This window comes from Eriocheir sinensis, chromosome 12 (assembly GCF_024679095.1).
Source record: "Eriocheir sinensis breed Jianghai 21 chromosome 12, ASM2467909v1, whole genome shotgun sequence".
Classification (NCBI taxonomy): Eukaryota; Metazoa; Arthropoda; class Malacostraca; order Decapoda; family Varunidae; genus Eriocheir; species Eriocheir sinensis.
This window is the reverse complement of record NC_066520.1, coordinates 13,462,209-13,480,194: the sequence shown is the minus strand read 5'-3', so window position 1 is coordinate 13,480,194 and position 17,986 is coordinate 13,462,209. Positions and strand designations below refer to the sequence as shown.

The window sequence follows — 17,986 nt, the reverse complement described above, 5'->3', positions numbered from 1 at the left end:
TCCCATTCAGTGATGATTGATTGATTGATAGTTTATTGTTGCAAGTAAACAAGAAAGGAGAAGGGAGGAACATGCCATCCCAACCCCCAGGCAGTACAGAGTGTGATTATACAACTAAGGATACATGTGGAAGTAGCACCAGGAAACTAAAAAGATACAATTGTAGTGGACAAGTGCTAAAAAAAATAAAGGTCTTGATTTAGTGATGAAATAGAAAAAGTCGTCGGAGGATAGAAAAGAGAAAGAAAACAAAGGTAGGAAAAAGAAAGCTTGAGAAAGGTCGATGGGTGATATTTAGAAGAGAGAAAATGTAGAGACGGGTAAAGTAGATGACATACCGAGAAAAGAGAGAGAAAGATAGATAAAGGTAGAGTAAAACAAGATAGAGAAGAGATGATGGATGAAACTAAGAAATCAGAAATAAGAAAGAAAGAAAAAGAGAGGAAGGAAGAAAGAAAGAAAGAAAGAAAGAAAGATAGAAAGAAAGAAAGAAAGAAAGGGAGAAAGAAAGAGAGAAAGAAAGAAAGATAATGAGGAAGGAAGGAAGGAAAAAAAATGAAAGAAAGAATGAATGAATGAATGAAAGAGAAAGAAAGAAAAAAAGAAAGAGAAAAAATGAAACAAAGAAAGCATGAAAGGCAGAAAGTAAAAAAGGGCAAAAAAAAAAAAAGTCGACGATTCAAACCAAGAAAAACGAACTAAAAAAAAAATGCCCCATGTGTGCCCGCCTCAAAAAAAAAAAAAAAAAAAAAAAAAAAACGACGGAAAGTTCCAAGACAAAAGTTCAGGAATGACGGATAATTTAGTTCTCTTGAGTAGCCCGAGACCCCCATGCTGAAGAAGTTAAGCCGCAGGAGGAGGAAGAAAGAACAGACGAGATTTTGGGTCGTATTATAAGACATTTTGGGTCGTATTATAAGACATTTTGGGTCGTATTATAAGACATTTTGGGTCGTATCATAAGACATTTCGCCGCCCAAGAACACATATTTGACAAGGCTTTCGTAGGAGATGAGGGCATTTCCAGGAGTAGTTTTATGACCCTGGTGGTAGTCTGACCCTTCCGCTGTACCGTGAACGTGAAGAAACACTCATTAGAACCCGACTGACCCCCTCTTTGACCTTTAGAAATAGCTGATGTGAGAAGTGAAAGTCTTATAACACCGACCGACCTTTATCCCCGGAGCCGGAAACGGGGTACATATAAAGGTTATCTATCCAGCCTTGCAGTGATAAAGTTGGATAGTCTCCCTTCACTGTCCATGAATCTATTTATTAACCTCCATCACTGTCTCACATCCATGCAGGAGAATGAAGTTACATGATGATAGCAATGATGATAAGAACGACCAGCGTGTGTATGAGTACCGGGCATTTTTTTTTCATTATTGTTTTCTTTTTTATGCCCTTGAGCTGTTGCCTTTGCTGTAAAAAAAAAATGACAGCAAGAACACAGGAGGGTAGGAAGCAAGGACAAAATTATCCAACATTTCGGAGCTTACACACCCACAGTTGTTAAGGCTTTCGTAGAGGCAATGTGTACTCCCATGGGTAGTCTTGTGAGCCTTAGTGATAGTTTGACAAGGCTTCTGCACCGTGAATGTAAAAAAGACTCATGGGAACAAAACTAATCTCCTTTGTGGCGTTTGGAAATATGTGTTGTGAGGAGCGAAAGCGGCAGAGAATACAGGCTCACATGTATCACGCAAGAAGATAACCCTTAACCCTATCAGGACACCTCTCCTCCCGAAATTGACCCCTCTCTCGGCCACCTCCATGGGTTTTTTTTTTAGGAGCAGCGAGTAGCGGGCTTTTTTTTTATTATTGTTTCCTTTTTTGTGTGCCCTTGAGCTGTCCCCTTTGTTGTAAAAAATAAAAAAATAAAATAAAAACTAGTGCCAGGAAACAGCAGGAGAGGCAACACTGCGCTGAAAGTTGAGATATGCGAGACAGCTAAAGGAAGACGAATGACCTCTGAACTCATCCTAGTTAAGGTAGTTTTAAAGTGAAGTTATAAAAGTAATGGAAACAGTTCAGCATATCTAACGCATCGGAAGCATGATGAAAATTCCTACTCACAATGTAAAAGGCTGAGAAGACTACAGAAAGTGATTAAATAGTAATGAAAAATGGGACTTCGCTAATTGATAAAGAATTGACTTACTTTTAAAGACTGAAAACCAAAAAGAAAAGGTGTAAGAAATGCCATAAAAGACGTGTAGAAAGGCCAACAATGAATAAAAAAACGCGATAAAAAAAGGTGTTCAGTTTACAGTACGCGATAGACGGATAGAAAATGTCACGGTTCTAAATGGCGTGGCAAATGTAAGAAGGAGGAGGAGGTGCAGGGGGGAAAGGTTGAGCGGTGGAGAGTACCTGTGGGAACCTCCATCAATAAACGAGTGTGCCACCTGACGGGACTCCAGGTAAGGTCTCATTGTGTACAGGTGTGTCTAAAGGTGAGAGCGTGCAACAATAAAGAGATCTCATGACTTTTACCTGCACAATGACCTGGATATATAAAAATTGAAACACAGAAGAAGCATGAGTGAAATTGTGGTGGTGGTGGCGGTGGTGGTTGTTGTAATACATAAGAATAAGCGGAGACTAATACACGTAGACAGCTGGGGGACACAAGACACCTCCCTAGAATTAGTTACTCACAGTCTCCCTTCCCTGTCCATGAATCCATTTATTAACCTCCATTACCGTCTTACATCCATGCAGGAGAATGAAGTTACATTTCTTTTTTTACAAGAAAGGAGACACCTCAAGGGCACAAAAAAGGCAATAATAATAAAAAAAAGCCCGCTACTCGCTGCTCATCAAAAGAATCCAAAGAGGTGACCGAAAGAGGGGTCAGGTGGCCGACAGAGGGGTATGATAGGGGTGATGATAGTAATGATGATAACCGTTTAGTAGTAATAATGAAAGCAGTGGTAATAGCAATAATGGGTAATGGTGAAGATAGTGGTTTGTCTGGTTGCTCCGTTTTCTCTTTCCAATCCACTGAGGTAGGAAAAGACCACGGGTGAAACTGAGAAAATAAAAAGAAAGGTAGAAAATGGTAACAAAGAGTCGATGGGTGAAACTACAACAGGAGAAAAAAAATGCAAGGTATTAAAGTTCCAACAGACTCACGTAATGAATCCCATGTAAAAATAAAGAACAAACACAAGATAAAACAAAGAAAGACGAGAGAAACTTGTGGTATCGAGTGTTGCGAGAAAGGGCAGGATGGAGAGGAAGGAAATGAGGGAAGGAGATAGCGAAGGAAGGGTAACGAAGGAGGGGGAGGGGAAGGAGGAGGAGGGAAGGCGCTAATGGAATGAGGGAAAGAGGGAAGGGAACGTAGGGAGGGAAGGGGAGTGGATAAAGTGCCATGTGTGTGTGTGAGAGAGAGAGAGAGAGAGAGAGAGAGAGAGAGAGAGAGAGAGAGAGAGAGAGAGAGAGAGAGAGAGAGAGAGAGAGAGAGAGAGAGAGAGAGAGAGAGACATACATACAGACAGACAGAGAGACAGACAGACAGACAGACAGACAGACAGACAGACAGAGAGAGAGAGAGAGAGAGAGAGAGAGAGAGAGAGAGAGAGAGAGAGAGAGAGAGAGAGAGAGAGAGAGAGAGAGAGAGAGAGAGAGAGAGAGAGAGAGAGAGAGAGAGAGAGAGAGAGAGAGAGAGAGAGAGAGAGAGAGAGAGAGAGAGAGAGAGAGAGAGAGAGAGAGAGAGAGAGAGAGAGAGAGAGAGAGATCTACATACATACATACATAGATACATACAGACAGACAGACAGACAGACAGACAGACAGACAGACTTCCACTCACCTGGCGTCAAGGTGTACCAGAAGTTGTTGTCGGTCGCGTTGCGCCAATTCACCCTCAGGTAAGGACCCCCCCGCCCCCCCGCGCTGTGCTCCACCTCGTACCTGAACACACACCTGTAGAGACACATATGTACCTGTAAACACACCTGAAAACACACATACACCTATACACGTCTCCACAATATTCCTTTCTAGTCCCTGCCTTCCTTTACTTCCTCCTTCTCTTCTTTCTCTCCTCTCTGCCACACTTTATCCTTCTCCCTTCCCTCTTCTCATTCCCTCACTTCTTCTGTCACTCCTTTTCCTCCTCCTCCTCCTCTTCTTAGCCTTCCAATTCCTTCACTTCTTCCTTTCTCTCATCGTGTTTCTCTTCCTGTCTCTCTTCACCTCTCAGCTACTCTTCTTCCAACTCCAAATCTTTCTCCTCCTCCATTTCGCCTTCTCCTCCACGCAGTTCCCTCTTTCTCTTCTCATGCTTCTCTTCCTCTCTCTCTCTTCACCTCTTTGTCACTGTTTCTCTTCTTCTTCCTCCCCTCTTCTTTACCTTTCCATCCCTTCACTTTCCTCTTCCTCTTCTTATGCTTCTCTTCACTTTTCTTACACACTTCCTCTTCCTCCTCACTGCAGTACCGTCTTCTCTTCCTCTCTCCCTCTCCTCTCACCATTCCTCCCCTCCTCTCCCCTCCCCCACAATAACCAGCCCCTGCAACATTCTTCCTCCCCGCTCCCCGTCATTTCCTCCCCTGCAGCATGTTATTCTCTCTCCCCAAGACTTCCCCCGCTTTCCCTCCCTCCCTGTATAACCTCCCCTCCCCTCTCCTCCCCTTGTATTACCTCCCCTCTCCTCCCCCTTCTCTCACCCTCACCTCTCGAGACGTTTCTCATCACTTCTCATTTCTCTCCCCCCCCCCTCCCCCCCTCACCGAGTTTCCGGGTAAGGTGTGTGTGTGTGTGTGTGTGTGTGTGTGTGTGTGTGTGTGTGTGTGTGTGTGTGTGTGTGTGTGTGTGTGTGTGTGTGTGTGTGTGTGTGTGTGTGTGTGTGTATGCATGTCGTGATTACCTCCCCGACTTTTACCTGAATGCGGAAAAAAAAGAGGAGAAACAACGCAGTATTATTTTTTTTCCTAATCTCTGAAATATGTGCGATAAGAATTCTAATTTCTGAAGAAAAAAAGACGTTCGTTCGTTCGTGCAATTCAATATCGTAACCTTCATTTTTTTTATTTGTTTGTTTATTTCCCATCACCACCGCAACAACAACAACAACAACAACAACAACTACAACTACTACTACTACTACTACTACTACTACTACTACTACTATACTACTATTTTTGCAAAGGAAATTATACCCCGACTGCCCTTTACTACACTGTCTAGACACATGCACGCACACACGCACGCACGCATTCTCTCTCTCTCTCTCTCTCTCTCTCTCTCTCTCTCTCTCTCTCTCTCTCTCTCTCTCTCTATCTAACTATCTATATCTACTTTTATATCTATCTATCTACCTGTCTCCAATCTGCAGTAGTTTTCTTCTTACTTATTTATCATCTCTCCTTCCACTTCCTTCCTTCCATTATCATCTCTTTTCCTATCCCTAACCTCCCCTTCATCCTTTATCCTCCCCTTTTCCCCTCTCCCCTTCCTCCGTCGCATCCCACTCCCCTTCCTCTCTCCCCTATATCTACTACCCTCCTTTCCGCATTGTTGTCTAAAGGTCTCCTCGGCTTCGTCAGGTGCTTATTATCATCAAACAGGTAACTGAGGAGAGGTGTGTTTACGGAAGAGAGAATGGAGGGGAGGAAAGGGAAAGAAAAAAGAAGGAAGAAAGGAAGGGAGGAAAAAGGGAAGGAAGAGTAGGAAGAAACTGACAGACAGAAAAGAAATAAGGAGAAATGAAAAGGGACGGAAAGGAGGAGAGGAAAAAAGGGAGGGAGAAGTGGGAAACGGGGAAAGAAAAAAAGGGAGAAAAAGGAAAAGAGGAACATGGGAAAGAAAGGAAAGAAAGAAACGGACAGAAGTAGCTAAGGAGAGGGAAAGATAAAGAAGGGGAGGAAAGGGAAGGAGGAGAGAGTGGGAAATGGGTAAGAAAGAAAGGAAGAAAAGGGGAGGAAGGAAAAGTGGGACACGGGAGAGAAAGGAAGCGAGGAAACTGACAGAAAGGGAAGAAATAAGAAGGATAAAGAAGAGGAGAAAAAGGAGGAAAGAATATTAAAAAGGAAGAAGGAAAGGGGGGAATGGAGGACAATATGGAAGGCAGAAAGGAAGGAAGAAAAAAAGAGATGGAACAATGAGAGAACAAAATAGAAAGGGAGGAAAAAAGGAAGGGAAAAAGGAAAGAGGAGGGAGGAGGAGACAAACGGAAGGGAAGGATGGTAGAAAAGAAGAAAGGAAGAGGGGAAAGGAGGACAAAATGGAAGAAAGAAGGGAAGGAGGAGAAATAGAGGTGAAACAACGAGAGAGAGAGAGAGAGAGAGAGAGAGAGAGAGAGAGAGAGAGAGAGAGAGAGAGAGAGAGAGAGAGAGAGAGAGAGAGAGAGAGAGAGAGAGAGAGAGAGAGAGAATAGAGGGGAGGAAAGGGAAAGAAAAAAGAGGAAGAAAGGAACAGGGAAATACGGAAGGAAGAGTGGGACATAGGACAAAATGGAAGAAAGGAGGGAAGGAGGAGAAATAGAGGTGAAACAACGAGAGAGAGAGAGAGAGAGAGAGAGAGAGAGAGAGAGAGAGAGAGAGAGAGAGTGTGGCCGACTTAATTCTCCAGCTGCTTTGTCTCAGGGCTCAATCCTCCTCCGTCTATATATTTCCGCAGCGGTGTTTTGTCCGGGGAATAATGGCAGCGTCGTTCTGATTGATTTCCAACACGCAGCCATAACACGCAGAGAGAGAGGAAGGAGAGAGAAAGATAGAGAATATATGTAGCTAGAATTCCCTTAAAGTCCGTGGAGGTAAGTATTGTTAGTACGGTTAGTAATTTTCTGATTGCTTCCACCCACGTAACTATAACACGCACAGAGAGAGAGAGCAGGAGAGAGAAGGAGGAGGAGGAGGAGCATATGCAGCTAGAATTACCTTAAAAGTTAGTCTAGTTTAGCCATTTCTCTCTATAAAGGTTAGCGCTCTCAATATGGTTAGTTTCTCTGATAAATTTAAACCACAAAACCGTAACACGCAAAGAAAGAGAGAGAAATAGGAGAGAGAATATAAGCAACTAGAATTCCCTTAAAACAATCAAGACCCATTTCTCTCTATAAAGGTTAGCGCTCTCAATACGGTTAGTTTCTCTGATAAATTTACCCCACAAACCCGTAACACGCAAAGAAAGAGAGAGAGAAAAAGAAGAGAAAAGAATATATGCAACTAGAATTCCCTTAAAACAATCAAGACCCATTTCTCTCTATAAAGGTTAGCGCTCTCAATATGGTTAGTTTCTCTGATAAATTTACCCCACAAACCCGTAACACGCAAAGAAAGAGAGAGAAATAGGAGATAAAAGAATATATGCATCTAGAATTCCCTTAAAACAATCAAGACCCATTTCTCTTTATAAAGGTCAATGATGTCTATGGTTAGTGTTTCTGATTCCCGCCACGGAGCCATAACACGCGAAGAGAGAGAAGCAAAATAGAGACGTAAAAATATATGCAGGTAGAATCCCCCTAAAGATAGTCTGGCATGTCCATTTCTCTCCATTTTGGTTAGGAAAGTTAGAATCAGGTGGCGCTCCATGGTTGCTGAAGGCCTGGTGGATGCGGCACGTCGTAAGGTAAGGTATATTTTCATGGATTGATTTCCTCCACGGAGCCGCAATACGCAGAGAGAGAGAGTAGGAGAAAGAAGGATAGAGATTATATGCAGCCAGAATTCCCTTAGCCCGGTAGCAGCGACGGGCCAAATTTGTGGCTTTACCGTGTAGCCTACCAGCGACGGGCCAAATTTTTGCCATGATATAAACCCCCCAAAATAGATGATGCATTAACTGATCACAAATGCGTTGATATTAATTATGAAATGGTTTGCATGAGTGATGATTTTTTCTCATTAATTCACTTAGAGGGGCCTTTAAGAAACATGATCCCCGCAGCTACCGGGTTAATGTTAGCCTAGTTACTTTAGTGCATACATTTCTTTCCACGAAGGTTAGCATGTATAGTTTCTCGGATAGATTTCTCCCACGTAGCCATAACGCGTGTGAGAGGAAATGAGAATGTGAGCAGCTAGAATTTCCTTGAACGTTATTACTGAAACATAAGTCGCTGAAATTACAGTCAATTTGGTGTAATTTAGGCAGCATGGGAGGGCTTTTTTTTCTCCAATTCGGTGATATTTGTAACTTAGGTGAAAGCAAAATTCGAACCCGGGACAGCCAGATGCATGATCATTACTCTTTTTGTATAGAAGTTAAGGAAGTACTCACACCTCTTTAACTTATATTTTTGGCACCCTCTCCCCACGCACACATTCAGAAACAAACAAACGATACACAGACATTTCCTGAATTTCTACAACATACCAACACACGAAAAGTCAAACATACATATTGTACGTCTATATAAAAAAAAGTGTAATTCCATTTTTCTAATAATCTCTATCATGCTTCAAAAGAAAGAATTACACTTCCTGAATCTATAAAAAAAAACCTCCACTGCATGCATCGTCCATTCCTCACATGCACCAGTAATGTATTTTAAGAACGTTCTAACCTCATGAACGTGTAATTACAGAGGCAAGAAAGAGAGAAAAAAGAAGCGATGTGATAAATAGTGCTTGCTTTGTGTGTGTGTGTGTGTGTGTGTGTCCACCATTCACTCACCATTAGACTGCGGCGATGTGAAGTGTCTTAATTGTTATTGTTGTTGTTGTTGTTGTTGTCGTTGTTGTTGTCACGAATTCTAAAACGGTCGCGTCATTCATTCCTTGAGTCATTAATCGATAGTGTTTGTAGTTGTGCGTGTGAGAGGCAGGGCCGGGGAGTGAGTGACCTGCGGAAGGGGGGGGAAGAGGGAGTAAGGGAAGGAGGGAAGTTGGGAGGGGAGCAAGGAAAGAGGGAGAGGAGAAGGGACGGTAGGAAAGAGAGGGAAGGGAGGGAAGAACGGCGGCAAAGGTGCAGAGGAAAAGGGATGGAAGGAGAGACAGAGGAAGGGGAAAAATGAAAGAAGGGAAGGGTGCAAAGGAAAAGGGAAGGAAGAAGAAACAGAGGAAGAGGAATAAGTGGAGAAAGAGATGAAAGAGGAAGGAAGAGAAGAAAGAGATTAGACTGAATGATGGATAAAAAAAAATGCAAGGAGCGAGGTGACTGAAGAAAGAAGGAGAGGGAAAAGATGGAAAAATTAAGAGAGGAAAAAAAAACAGAAAAAAAAGAAAAATCGTGGAAAATATATACAAGGGAAAATGAAGCAAGAAAGAAAAGAGGGAAAACGAGAAGTAAGGGTAAAGGAGAAGAGGGAATGAAAGGGAAGAGAAGTAATGGAGACAGGAAAACTATGAACGATGGTAAATATGGAAGAATAGAAAAAAGATAGGAAAGAGAAATAGTAATAAGTAATCATATATAGGAGAGACACAGACAGACAGATAGACATACATACAGACAGACAGACACAGACAAATATACATACAGACATACAGGCATACAGACAGACAGACAGACAGACAGACAGACAGACTCACCTGGTGTTAATACACTCGTCTGACCAGGTAATCAACGCGTCCCATGGAGTCACGCCCATCACGCTCACGCCCACCACCTGCATTATTATCATCATTATTATCATCATTATTATTATTACTATTATTATTACTATTACTGCTGCTTCCCATAACACCATTCCTAATAAATTACCTCGTAAGCAAAAAGAAACACTAAGAACATTAACAAACACACACGAGCACAAACAATAACAACAACAACAACAACAAAAAGCCAAATATTCGAGCATCGCCAACAAACACACACCAACGCAAACAAAAATCAATGACAAAAACAAGAATTCAAGCACACCACCACCATCACCACCACCACCACCAACACCACCAACACACAAGTCGCCATAGAAACACAACACCATCAACCACCACCACTTCCTTACCTGTCCGGGGGTGGCGGCGGCGGGTTGACACACGTGAAGAACCCAAACATCAGGTGCGCAGACCTTCACGGAGGCCACCAGACGCCCGCGAACTGGAGACACCTCGCGCGGACCCTGGCGGCGGGCGTTCTGCAAGGGGAGACAAACACTTGTATTATAAAACGTTCGGGGAGCTTGTTAGGAACGTTTTTCAAGGCCAGAGAGGAGCTACGTTGGGCTGTCATGAGTATTTTTCCCGTTCACATCGCGGGAGCCTTGCCAAACTACAGCCAGGCTCAGGAAACCACCTATGGCAACGCCGACAAATTCTGCGAGAGCCTTTTAAAATTGATGGACTAACTAGGCTTCGATGAGTTTGTTAATAAGGACCAAAGAGACATTGTTGTTTGCTTTCTTCGTTGTCTACGTGATGTTGAATAATGGGTACGTGGGTTATGTGACGGAAGGAAAGGAGGTAAAGACGAAAGAGAAGAGGAAATGACATAGGGAGAAGAGAAAAGGGTCAAGAAAAAGAAAAGAGAATAAAACACTGATGGAAAAAGTTATCAAAGAAAAGAAAAAAAGAAAGGAAAAAGATATGGCTGTGGCTGAGAGATAAATAGATATAGATATAGATAGATAGACAGGCAGATAAAGAATGGATGCGTTTTGACCAATGAGAAAGATAGTGGAAAGGGAAATGATAGTGACATGTGAAGGGCAGAATGAGAGGAGAGTCGCAGATAGGCAGGGAGAGTGTCTGGCATCCTGAGAAGAAGGTAAGTAAACAAAACGGTGGAAAAAAGCGGATAAACGAGTGTAATCTAAAGAGTAAATTAAGTTAGGGTTAATATGTGTGTGCGTGTGTGCGTGTGTGTGTGAAAAGGTGAAACAGTGCATGGCTTCGGGTGGATCAAAGGCTACAGTGTGGATGGGTGGAGGAGGAGGGGAGGGGGGGGATGAAGTGAAGGAGGAGGAAAGGGAGGAGGGTGAAGGAGGAGTGAAGGAGGGTGAAGGAGTGAAGGGTGAAAGAGTGAAGGGTGAAAAGAGTGAAGGGTGAAAGAGTGAAGGGTGAAAAGAGTGAAGGGTGAAAGAGTGAAGGGTGAAAGAGTGAAGGGTGAAAAGAGTGAAGGGTGAAAGAGTGAAGGGTGAAAAGAGTGAAGGGTGAAAGAGTGAAGGGTGAAAAGAGTGAAGGGTGAAAGAGTGAAGGGTGAAAAGAGTGAAGGGTGAAAGAGTGAAGGGTGAAAGAGTGAAGGGTGAAAAGAGTGAAGGGTGAAAGAGTGAAGGGTGAAAAGAGTGAAGGGTGAAAGAGTGAAGGGTGAAAAGAGTGAAGGGTGAAAAGAGTGAAGGGTGAAAGAGTGAAGGGTGAAAGAGTGAGGGGTGAAAGAAGAGGAAGGTGAAAAGAGTGAAAGAATTGAAAAGAGTGAAGGGTGAAAAGAGTGAAGGGTGAAAGAGTGAAGGGTGAAAGAGTGAAGGGTGAAAGAGTGAAGGGTGAAAAGGGTGAAGGGTGAAAGAGTGAAAGAGGAATTGAAAAGAGTGAAGGTGAAAAGGGTGAAAGAGTGAAGGTGAATGAAAGAGTGAAGGGTGAAAAGAGTGAAGGGTGAAAGAGTGAAGGGTGAAAAGAGTGAAGGGTGAAAGAGTGAAGGGTGAAAGAGTGAAGGGTGAAAAGAGTGAAGGGTGAAAGAGTGAAGGGTGAAAAGAGTGAAGGGTGAAAGAGTGAAGGGAGAAAAGAGTGAAGGGTGAAAGAGTGAAGGGTGAAAAGAGTGAAGGGTGAAAGAGGGTGAAAAGAGTGAAGGGTGAAAGAATGAAGGGTGAAAGAGTGAAGGGTGAGAAGAGTGAAGGGAGAAAAGAGTGAAGGGTGAAAGAGTGAAGGGTGAAAAGAGTGAATGGTGAAAGAGTGAAGGGTGAAAAGAGTGAATGGTGAAAGAGTGAAGGGTGAAAAGAGTGAATGGTGAAAGAGTGAATGGTGAAAGAGTGAAGGGTGAAAAGAGTGAATGGTGAAAGAGTGAAGGGTGAAGGAGTGAAGGGTGAAGGAATGAAGGGTGAAAGAGTGAAGGGTGAAAGAGTGAAGGGTGAAAGAGTGAAGGGTGAAAGAGTGAAGGGGGAGAAGAGTGAAGGGAGAAAAGAGTGAAGGGTGAAAGAGTGAAGGGTGAAAGAGTGAAGGGTGAAAAGAGTGAAGGGTGAAAGAGTGAAGGGTGAAAGCGTGAAGGGTGAAAGAATGAAGGGTGAAAGAGTGAAGGGTGAGAAGAGTGAAGGGAGAAAAGAGTGAAGGGTGAAAAGAGTGAAGGGTGAAAGAGTGGAGGGTGAAGGAGTGAAGGAGGAGGGTGAAGGGAAGAGGGTGAAGGAGGAGGAAAGGGAGGAGGAGGGGGGGAAAACTGTGTGAGGAGGAAAGGGTAAAGAGGAGAGAGAGGGAGAGGGACAGGGAGGGCCGGGGTCGCTGAGTGCTGGCGCCGGGCCGAGGACAAGACACAGATTGGCCCACGCCCCTTATCTCCCGCCACCGACAGCCATATATTACTATTTTTTTAACTCATTTTTCTCCCCGTGAATTTAGGTCAACACGGGGCAGAAAAAGAGCATCACGTAAAAAGTTTGGTGGCAAAGAAACACGATATATTACAATGTTTCTACGGTTACCATACATACAACAAGTTATTTTTTTCTTTTTCTATTATTTGTTGCTCTTCATTTTTGCTGTATGAGGAAATGATGGAAGGGAAAAGTTTGCTGGCTAAGAAACACGATATATTACAATGTTTCTACGATTACCATATATACAACAAGTTATTTTTTCTTTTACTGTAATTTGGTGCTCTTTATTTTTGCTGTATGAGGAAATGATAGAAAGAGTTATTCATGGATTATTCACTTAGGAGCAGCGAGTAGCGGGCTTTTTTATTATTGTTTCCTTTTTTGTGCCCTTGAGCTGCCTCCTTTGTTGTAAAGAAAAAATGACGTGCTTAAAAATATTTGTGGATAAGGAACACGATATATTACAATGTTTCTAGGGGCACCAAACGAGTATATACAATTTTTTTTTTTTACTATAATTTGGTGTTTTTCATTTTTTACTGTATGAGGAAATGATTTAGAAAGGGTTAGTTATGACACACCTAATCATCGTTTCGTTAACTTTATTCCTCTCTCCTTTTTAAAATCGTTAGTACTGAGGAACCCACAAGTAACGGTTTCGAAGTAGCGTCACACAAACACATACACACATAAGAAGAAGAAGGAAGAGAAGGGATGAGAAGGTGAAGTGAAGGAATGAAGAAAGAGGAGGGAGAAGTGTGACAGACGAAGAGAAACAAAAAGAGAAGCGTTAGAAAAGGGTCGAGGAGGAGGAAGAGTGACGGACAGGTGAAGAGATACAGGACGAGAAACACAAGAGGAAGAGAAGGGATAAAAAGGTGAAGTGAAGGAATGAAGAAAGAGGAACGAGAAGTGTGACAGACGAAGAGACACAAAAAGAGAAGCATTAGAAAAGGGTCGAACCGGAGGAAGAGTGACAGAGAGGTGAAGAGGTAAAGGGAGATAAACACAAGAGGAAGAGGAAAGCGAGGGGATGAGAAGGTGAAGGGGAGGAAAGGTAAGAATGGCAGAGAGGAAGAGTGACAGAGAGGTGAAGAGATACAGGCCGAAGAGGAAGAGGAAGAGGAGAGTAAAGGGATGAGAAGGTGAAGGGGAGGAGGGGGAGGAACAGCAGAGAAGTAAAAAAGTGACAAGCAAAGAACCGCTCTCCACCCACGACCAAAAACATCACCTCAAAAAACATTATAGTTGATGTCTTCCGCGTGGGGAGAGTTACATCACCAGCGACAGTCCCTCTGCCTCGGTTACTAATAGCGATCGTAAACAACCTAAATGACATAGGCGAAGTTAGGAAGAAAGTTAGCAACGAGGCGGAGGAAGAGGAGAGGTTGTTGGTAAGTCCGCTCCTAGGCTTCTATGGTTTCACGTGAAGTGGGCTAATTGTTTCTCCTTCCACCGATGAATGTGAGTGAGTGGTGAGCGAGTTCGAGTATGGGAGATGAAAAATGGGGAAGGGTGGGAGATGGGACTGAAAGCGGTGGAAAATGATGAAAAGTGGAGACGAGTATGAGATTGTATATTGTTTATTGTTTATTGCCACATTTCAAGTACATACATTAATCAGTTATATAAAGGGAAGTATGAGATGTATGATATGTATGAGATGTATGTATAAAGGGAAGTATGAAGTAAGAGATGGGAAGTAAAGGGGAGACGGAGGTGGAGAGAGGTGGGAGGTAAGTGGATACGAGTATGTTACGGGGATGGGAGATGGAGAATGGGAGGTGAAAATGGAGAAGGGTGGGAGATGGGACTGAAGGCGGGGGGAAATGATGAGAAGTGGAGTTGAGTGGGAGATGGGAAGTGAAGGGGAGAGGAAAGTGGAGAGAGGTGGGAGACGGAAAGGAAGGGCAGCGGAGGGGAGAAGGAAGTGGAGGGGGGGGGGAGATGGGAAGGATGGGCAGCAGAGGGGAAAGGGAAGTGGAGAGGGGTGGAAGATGGGAAGGATAGGAAGTGGAAGGGAGACGGAAGTGGAGAGATGTGGGAAATGGGAAGTGAAGGGGAGAGAGAAGTGGAGAGAGGCGGGAGATGGAAAGAATGAACAGCGGAGGGGAGAGGGAAGTGGAGGGGGGTGGGAGATGGGAAGGGTGGGAAGTGGAGGGCAAAGGAGTGGAGTAAGAGGTCAGTTCAAAGTGGAGGAGAGTTAATGAAGTGGGTCAGTAAAGGGGCGTTCCAGGTGATACACAATTATTACCTCCCCATTTCCTCCCCGCCCTCAACCCACCTCGTCCGTCTGTCCCATCCTCACCCTGTTTTCCTCCCTTCCTCCTTTCCTCCTTCCATTTCACAGCGATATGACCAGTGCAAAATTCTCTGACCAATAAAAGCCTCCCTCCTTCCTTTCCTCCTGCTAAAAAGAGTTAAAGCAAGGCAACAAACACTCTCTGCACAGGACGGTTTGAGACTCGCCAGCGCCCAGCATCTCGCCTCTCAGACACGCCACGCCCACCTGCCTCTCTCCACCCTTCCCTCCCCTACCCCTCACCCCCACTTCCTCAACCCCACCCCCTCACCCCCAGCATGCCTCCCAACCTCCTCCCTACCCCAAGCATGCAATAGCATGCCACCCCATCCTCCTCCCCAGCATGCTACACATCTTTCTTTTTTACAAGGAGACAGCTCAAGGGCAAAAAAAAAATAACAACAACAAAAAGCCCCCCCTTCCCTTCCCAAGCAACACATCTCCACTATTCCCGCACACTTCCCATTCCCGTCCGTCACCCCAATCTTTCCCTTTCCTAATTATACACCCCAAAGTATCCCTCCCCTTACACAACCTATTACTAGCTGTCACCCTATCCTTACCCTCCCTATCCACACATCCAGAATCCCCAGAATCCCAACCTAATAACAGCTGTCACCCCATCCTTTTCTCCCCAACCACGCACCCCACTCCCCAATACTAGTTGTCACCCCATCCTTCCCTCCCCAATCTCTCCCAATCACGGACTCCCATATCCATCCCCTTCCCATGTACTTCGCCAGCATCCCCCACCTCTCCCTGTCCACCCACTCACCCCCTGTCCCCCTCCCTCCACACCCCGTCACCACCCCCCCGCTTCTAACTAGTCCTCCCAACACAAGCGACCAATTAAGTTACGAAGTTGGCCGTAACCGGTGAGCGACGTGTGTGTGTGTGTGTGTTTCGCCATTACTGGTTGGGAGCGGTTAGTTTTTTGTCGTTGTTGTTATTTTGATATAGTGTTGCTGTTGTTGTTGGTGGTGGTAAAGGGGGGGGGGGGGATCAAGAGTGATGTTACGGGTTAACTAACTAACTAACTCTCTCTCTCTCTCTCTCTCTCTCTCTCTCTCTCTCTCTCTCTCATCGTTAAAGTCATGGATTGTGTGTGTCTATCCCTCTAACTGTCTGTCTCTCATTCTCTCCCTATTCGGACCTTGTTTATATGTCTGTCTATCAGTCTGTTTGTCTGTCTGTCTGTCTGTCTGCCTCTCAAACAAACAAAGATACAAAGAAGTAAAGAAACGAATGAATTAACACACGTACACAATTAATAATCTACACAAAACTACATAATTTACTGTGAGTGTCGAGAGAAAAAAAAAAAGACAAAATAAGAGTAACACACAAACACGAAGAGGAAAAAAAACAATATACTAAAAATGTACAACCCTCATAATTCCTAGACTTAGCTCCAGGAGGGGAGAGGAGGGGGGAGGAAGGGGAGGAGGGGGGGCAGGAGGAACGAGGTTTTAACACAACGAAGGGGCGAGCGTAAGAGGCATAAGGAAAAGGTCTGTGTTTTTGAGGCGAAGTAGCACAGTGGAGGAAGGCAAGAACCAGGGGAAGGAAGGGAGGCAAAGAGGGAAGGAACAGAGGGCAAAGAAGGAAAGAGGAGTGAGAAATAGTAGCAAGAAATGGAAGGAGGGAGAAATAGTAGGAAGAGAAGGATGGAGAAGAGAGAAACAAGAGAAAGAGAAGGAAGAATGCGGGAAGAACAAGAGGAAGAGAAGGGAAGAAGGAGAGAGAAACCGGGGGAAGAGAGGAAAGAGGGGAAAATATGAGGAAGAGAAAAATGTGAGGGACGAAAAGGAGGAAGAGAAGGAAGGAGAAAGAAGGAAAAGGAAACTAATGGAAAAGATGGAAGAGAAAAGAGAAGAAAGATAAGTAAGAAAGGAGAAACAGGAGAAAGAGAATAAAGTACGAAGGGAGGAAACAAAAGAAAGAAAAGGAAGAAACGACAAACAAGGTGAAGAGAAAAGAGGAATAGGAAGAGGGAGAGGAGAGGCAGTCGCTGGGGAAACAACGGAAAGAGGAAGGAAGAGGAGTTTGGTAATACTGTCTTCGGGGAGCTGAGGAAGAAAGGAAAAGGCGCGTTGTAATGAAGGAGAAAAGACATGTAATTGGATGAAGGGGATTGGGGAGTGACGGAAAGGCGAGTACGTGGGTGGGAGGTGGAGAGGGATGAGAGGAGTGGGTGATGAGAGGGATGGGAGGTGGAAAGGGATGAGTGTTATGTGGATAGGAGTGGGTTGTGGGGATTAGAGGTGGAAAGAGGAGGTGAAAAGTGGAGAGAGGAGTGGATAATGCGAGGGATGGAAGGTGGAGAAGGATGGGTGGTATGTGGATAGGAGTGGGTTGTGGGGATTAGAGGTGGAGAGAGAAGGTGAAAAGTGGAGAGAGGAGTGGATAATGGGAGGAATAGGAAGTGGAGAAGAATGAGTGGTAAGTGGATGGGAGGTGGAGAGGGGGAAAGGAACTGAGGGTTGGGAGAGGGATGAAGAGTGGAGAGAGGTGGGGGAAGGGAAGGGAGGGGAAGGAGAGGGGAGAGGAGAGGAGGGTGGAGGAAGAAATGAGTTGGAGAAGGAGAGAAGTTAATGAAGTGGGTACGTGTGTGTGTGTGTGTGTGTGTGTGTGTGTGTGTGTGTGTGTGTGTGTGTGTGTGTGTGTGTGTGTGTGTTAGCAGGATATGAGGTGGGGGGGGGGGGGAGTGAGTAGGAGTAAGGGGCAGGAGTAAGTGGGTGTTGGCTGATACTGCGAAATCTTTTGTGTGTGTCTGTGTGTGTGTGTGTGTGTGTGTGTGTGAGAGAGAGAGAGAGAGAGAGAGAGAGAGAGAGAGAGAGAGAGAGCATACTAGAGTGAATTGACCATATATATTTAATTAAAAGACAACAGAGACAACTTACAAAACACCGATAACAACACTAAAAATAATAAAAATAATCCCTCCTTCCCGCCCATTAGTCTCCCCTTAAATAGAAAAGAGAACTGCCAATAACACAACACGATAATATAAGACCAATTCCATACCCCCCTCTCTCTCTCTCTCTCTCTCTAACGATGATGACCCCCTGGACCTCTGGCGGCGTCGTAAGGAACACAAGAAGACGAGGACAACAAAATACCTCTCCCTTCCGACGACCCCCTCCCACGCTCTCTCTGAGCCACCACAGCCATTTCCTTTTTCTTTCCTGTTTTCTCTCTTCCTTTAATAACTCTTTCCATCTTTGTTTTATTGCTTCTCTTTTCCTTGGCCGTTCTCCGTT

The 17,986-nt window shown here is 44.4% G+C and overlaps 1 protein-coding gene across 3 annotated transcripts in view; it reads right to left on the bottom strand.

Moving 5' to 3' along the window:
* LOC126997437 (uncharacterized) overlaps window positions 1–17,986 on the bottom strand; it is an 82,310-nt gene that overhangs the window by 29,183 nt on the left and 35,141 nt on the right. For all 3 annotated transcript variants that reach the window (XM_050858522.1, XM_050858523.1, XM_050858524.1), the window contains exons 12-14: window positions 9,911–10,039; window positions 9,492–9,568; window positions 3,824–3,936 (exon numbers count right to left, since the gene is read on the bottom strand). In XM_050858522.1, the coding sequence (XP_050714479.1) occupies window positions 3,824–3,936; window positions 9,492–9,568; window positions 9,911–10,039 (319 nt within the window). The remainder of the gene's footprint in view (window positions 1–3,823; window positions 3,937–9,491; window positions 9,569–9,910; window positions 10,040–17,986) is intronic.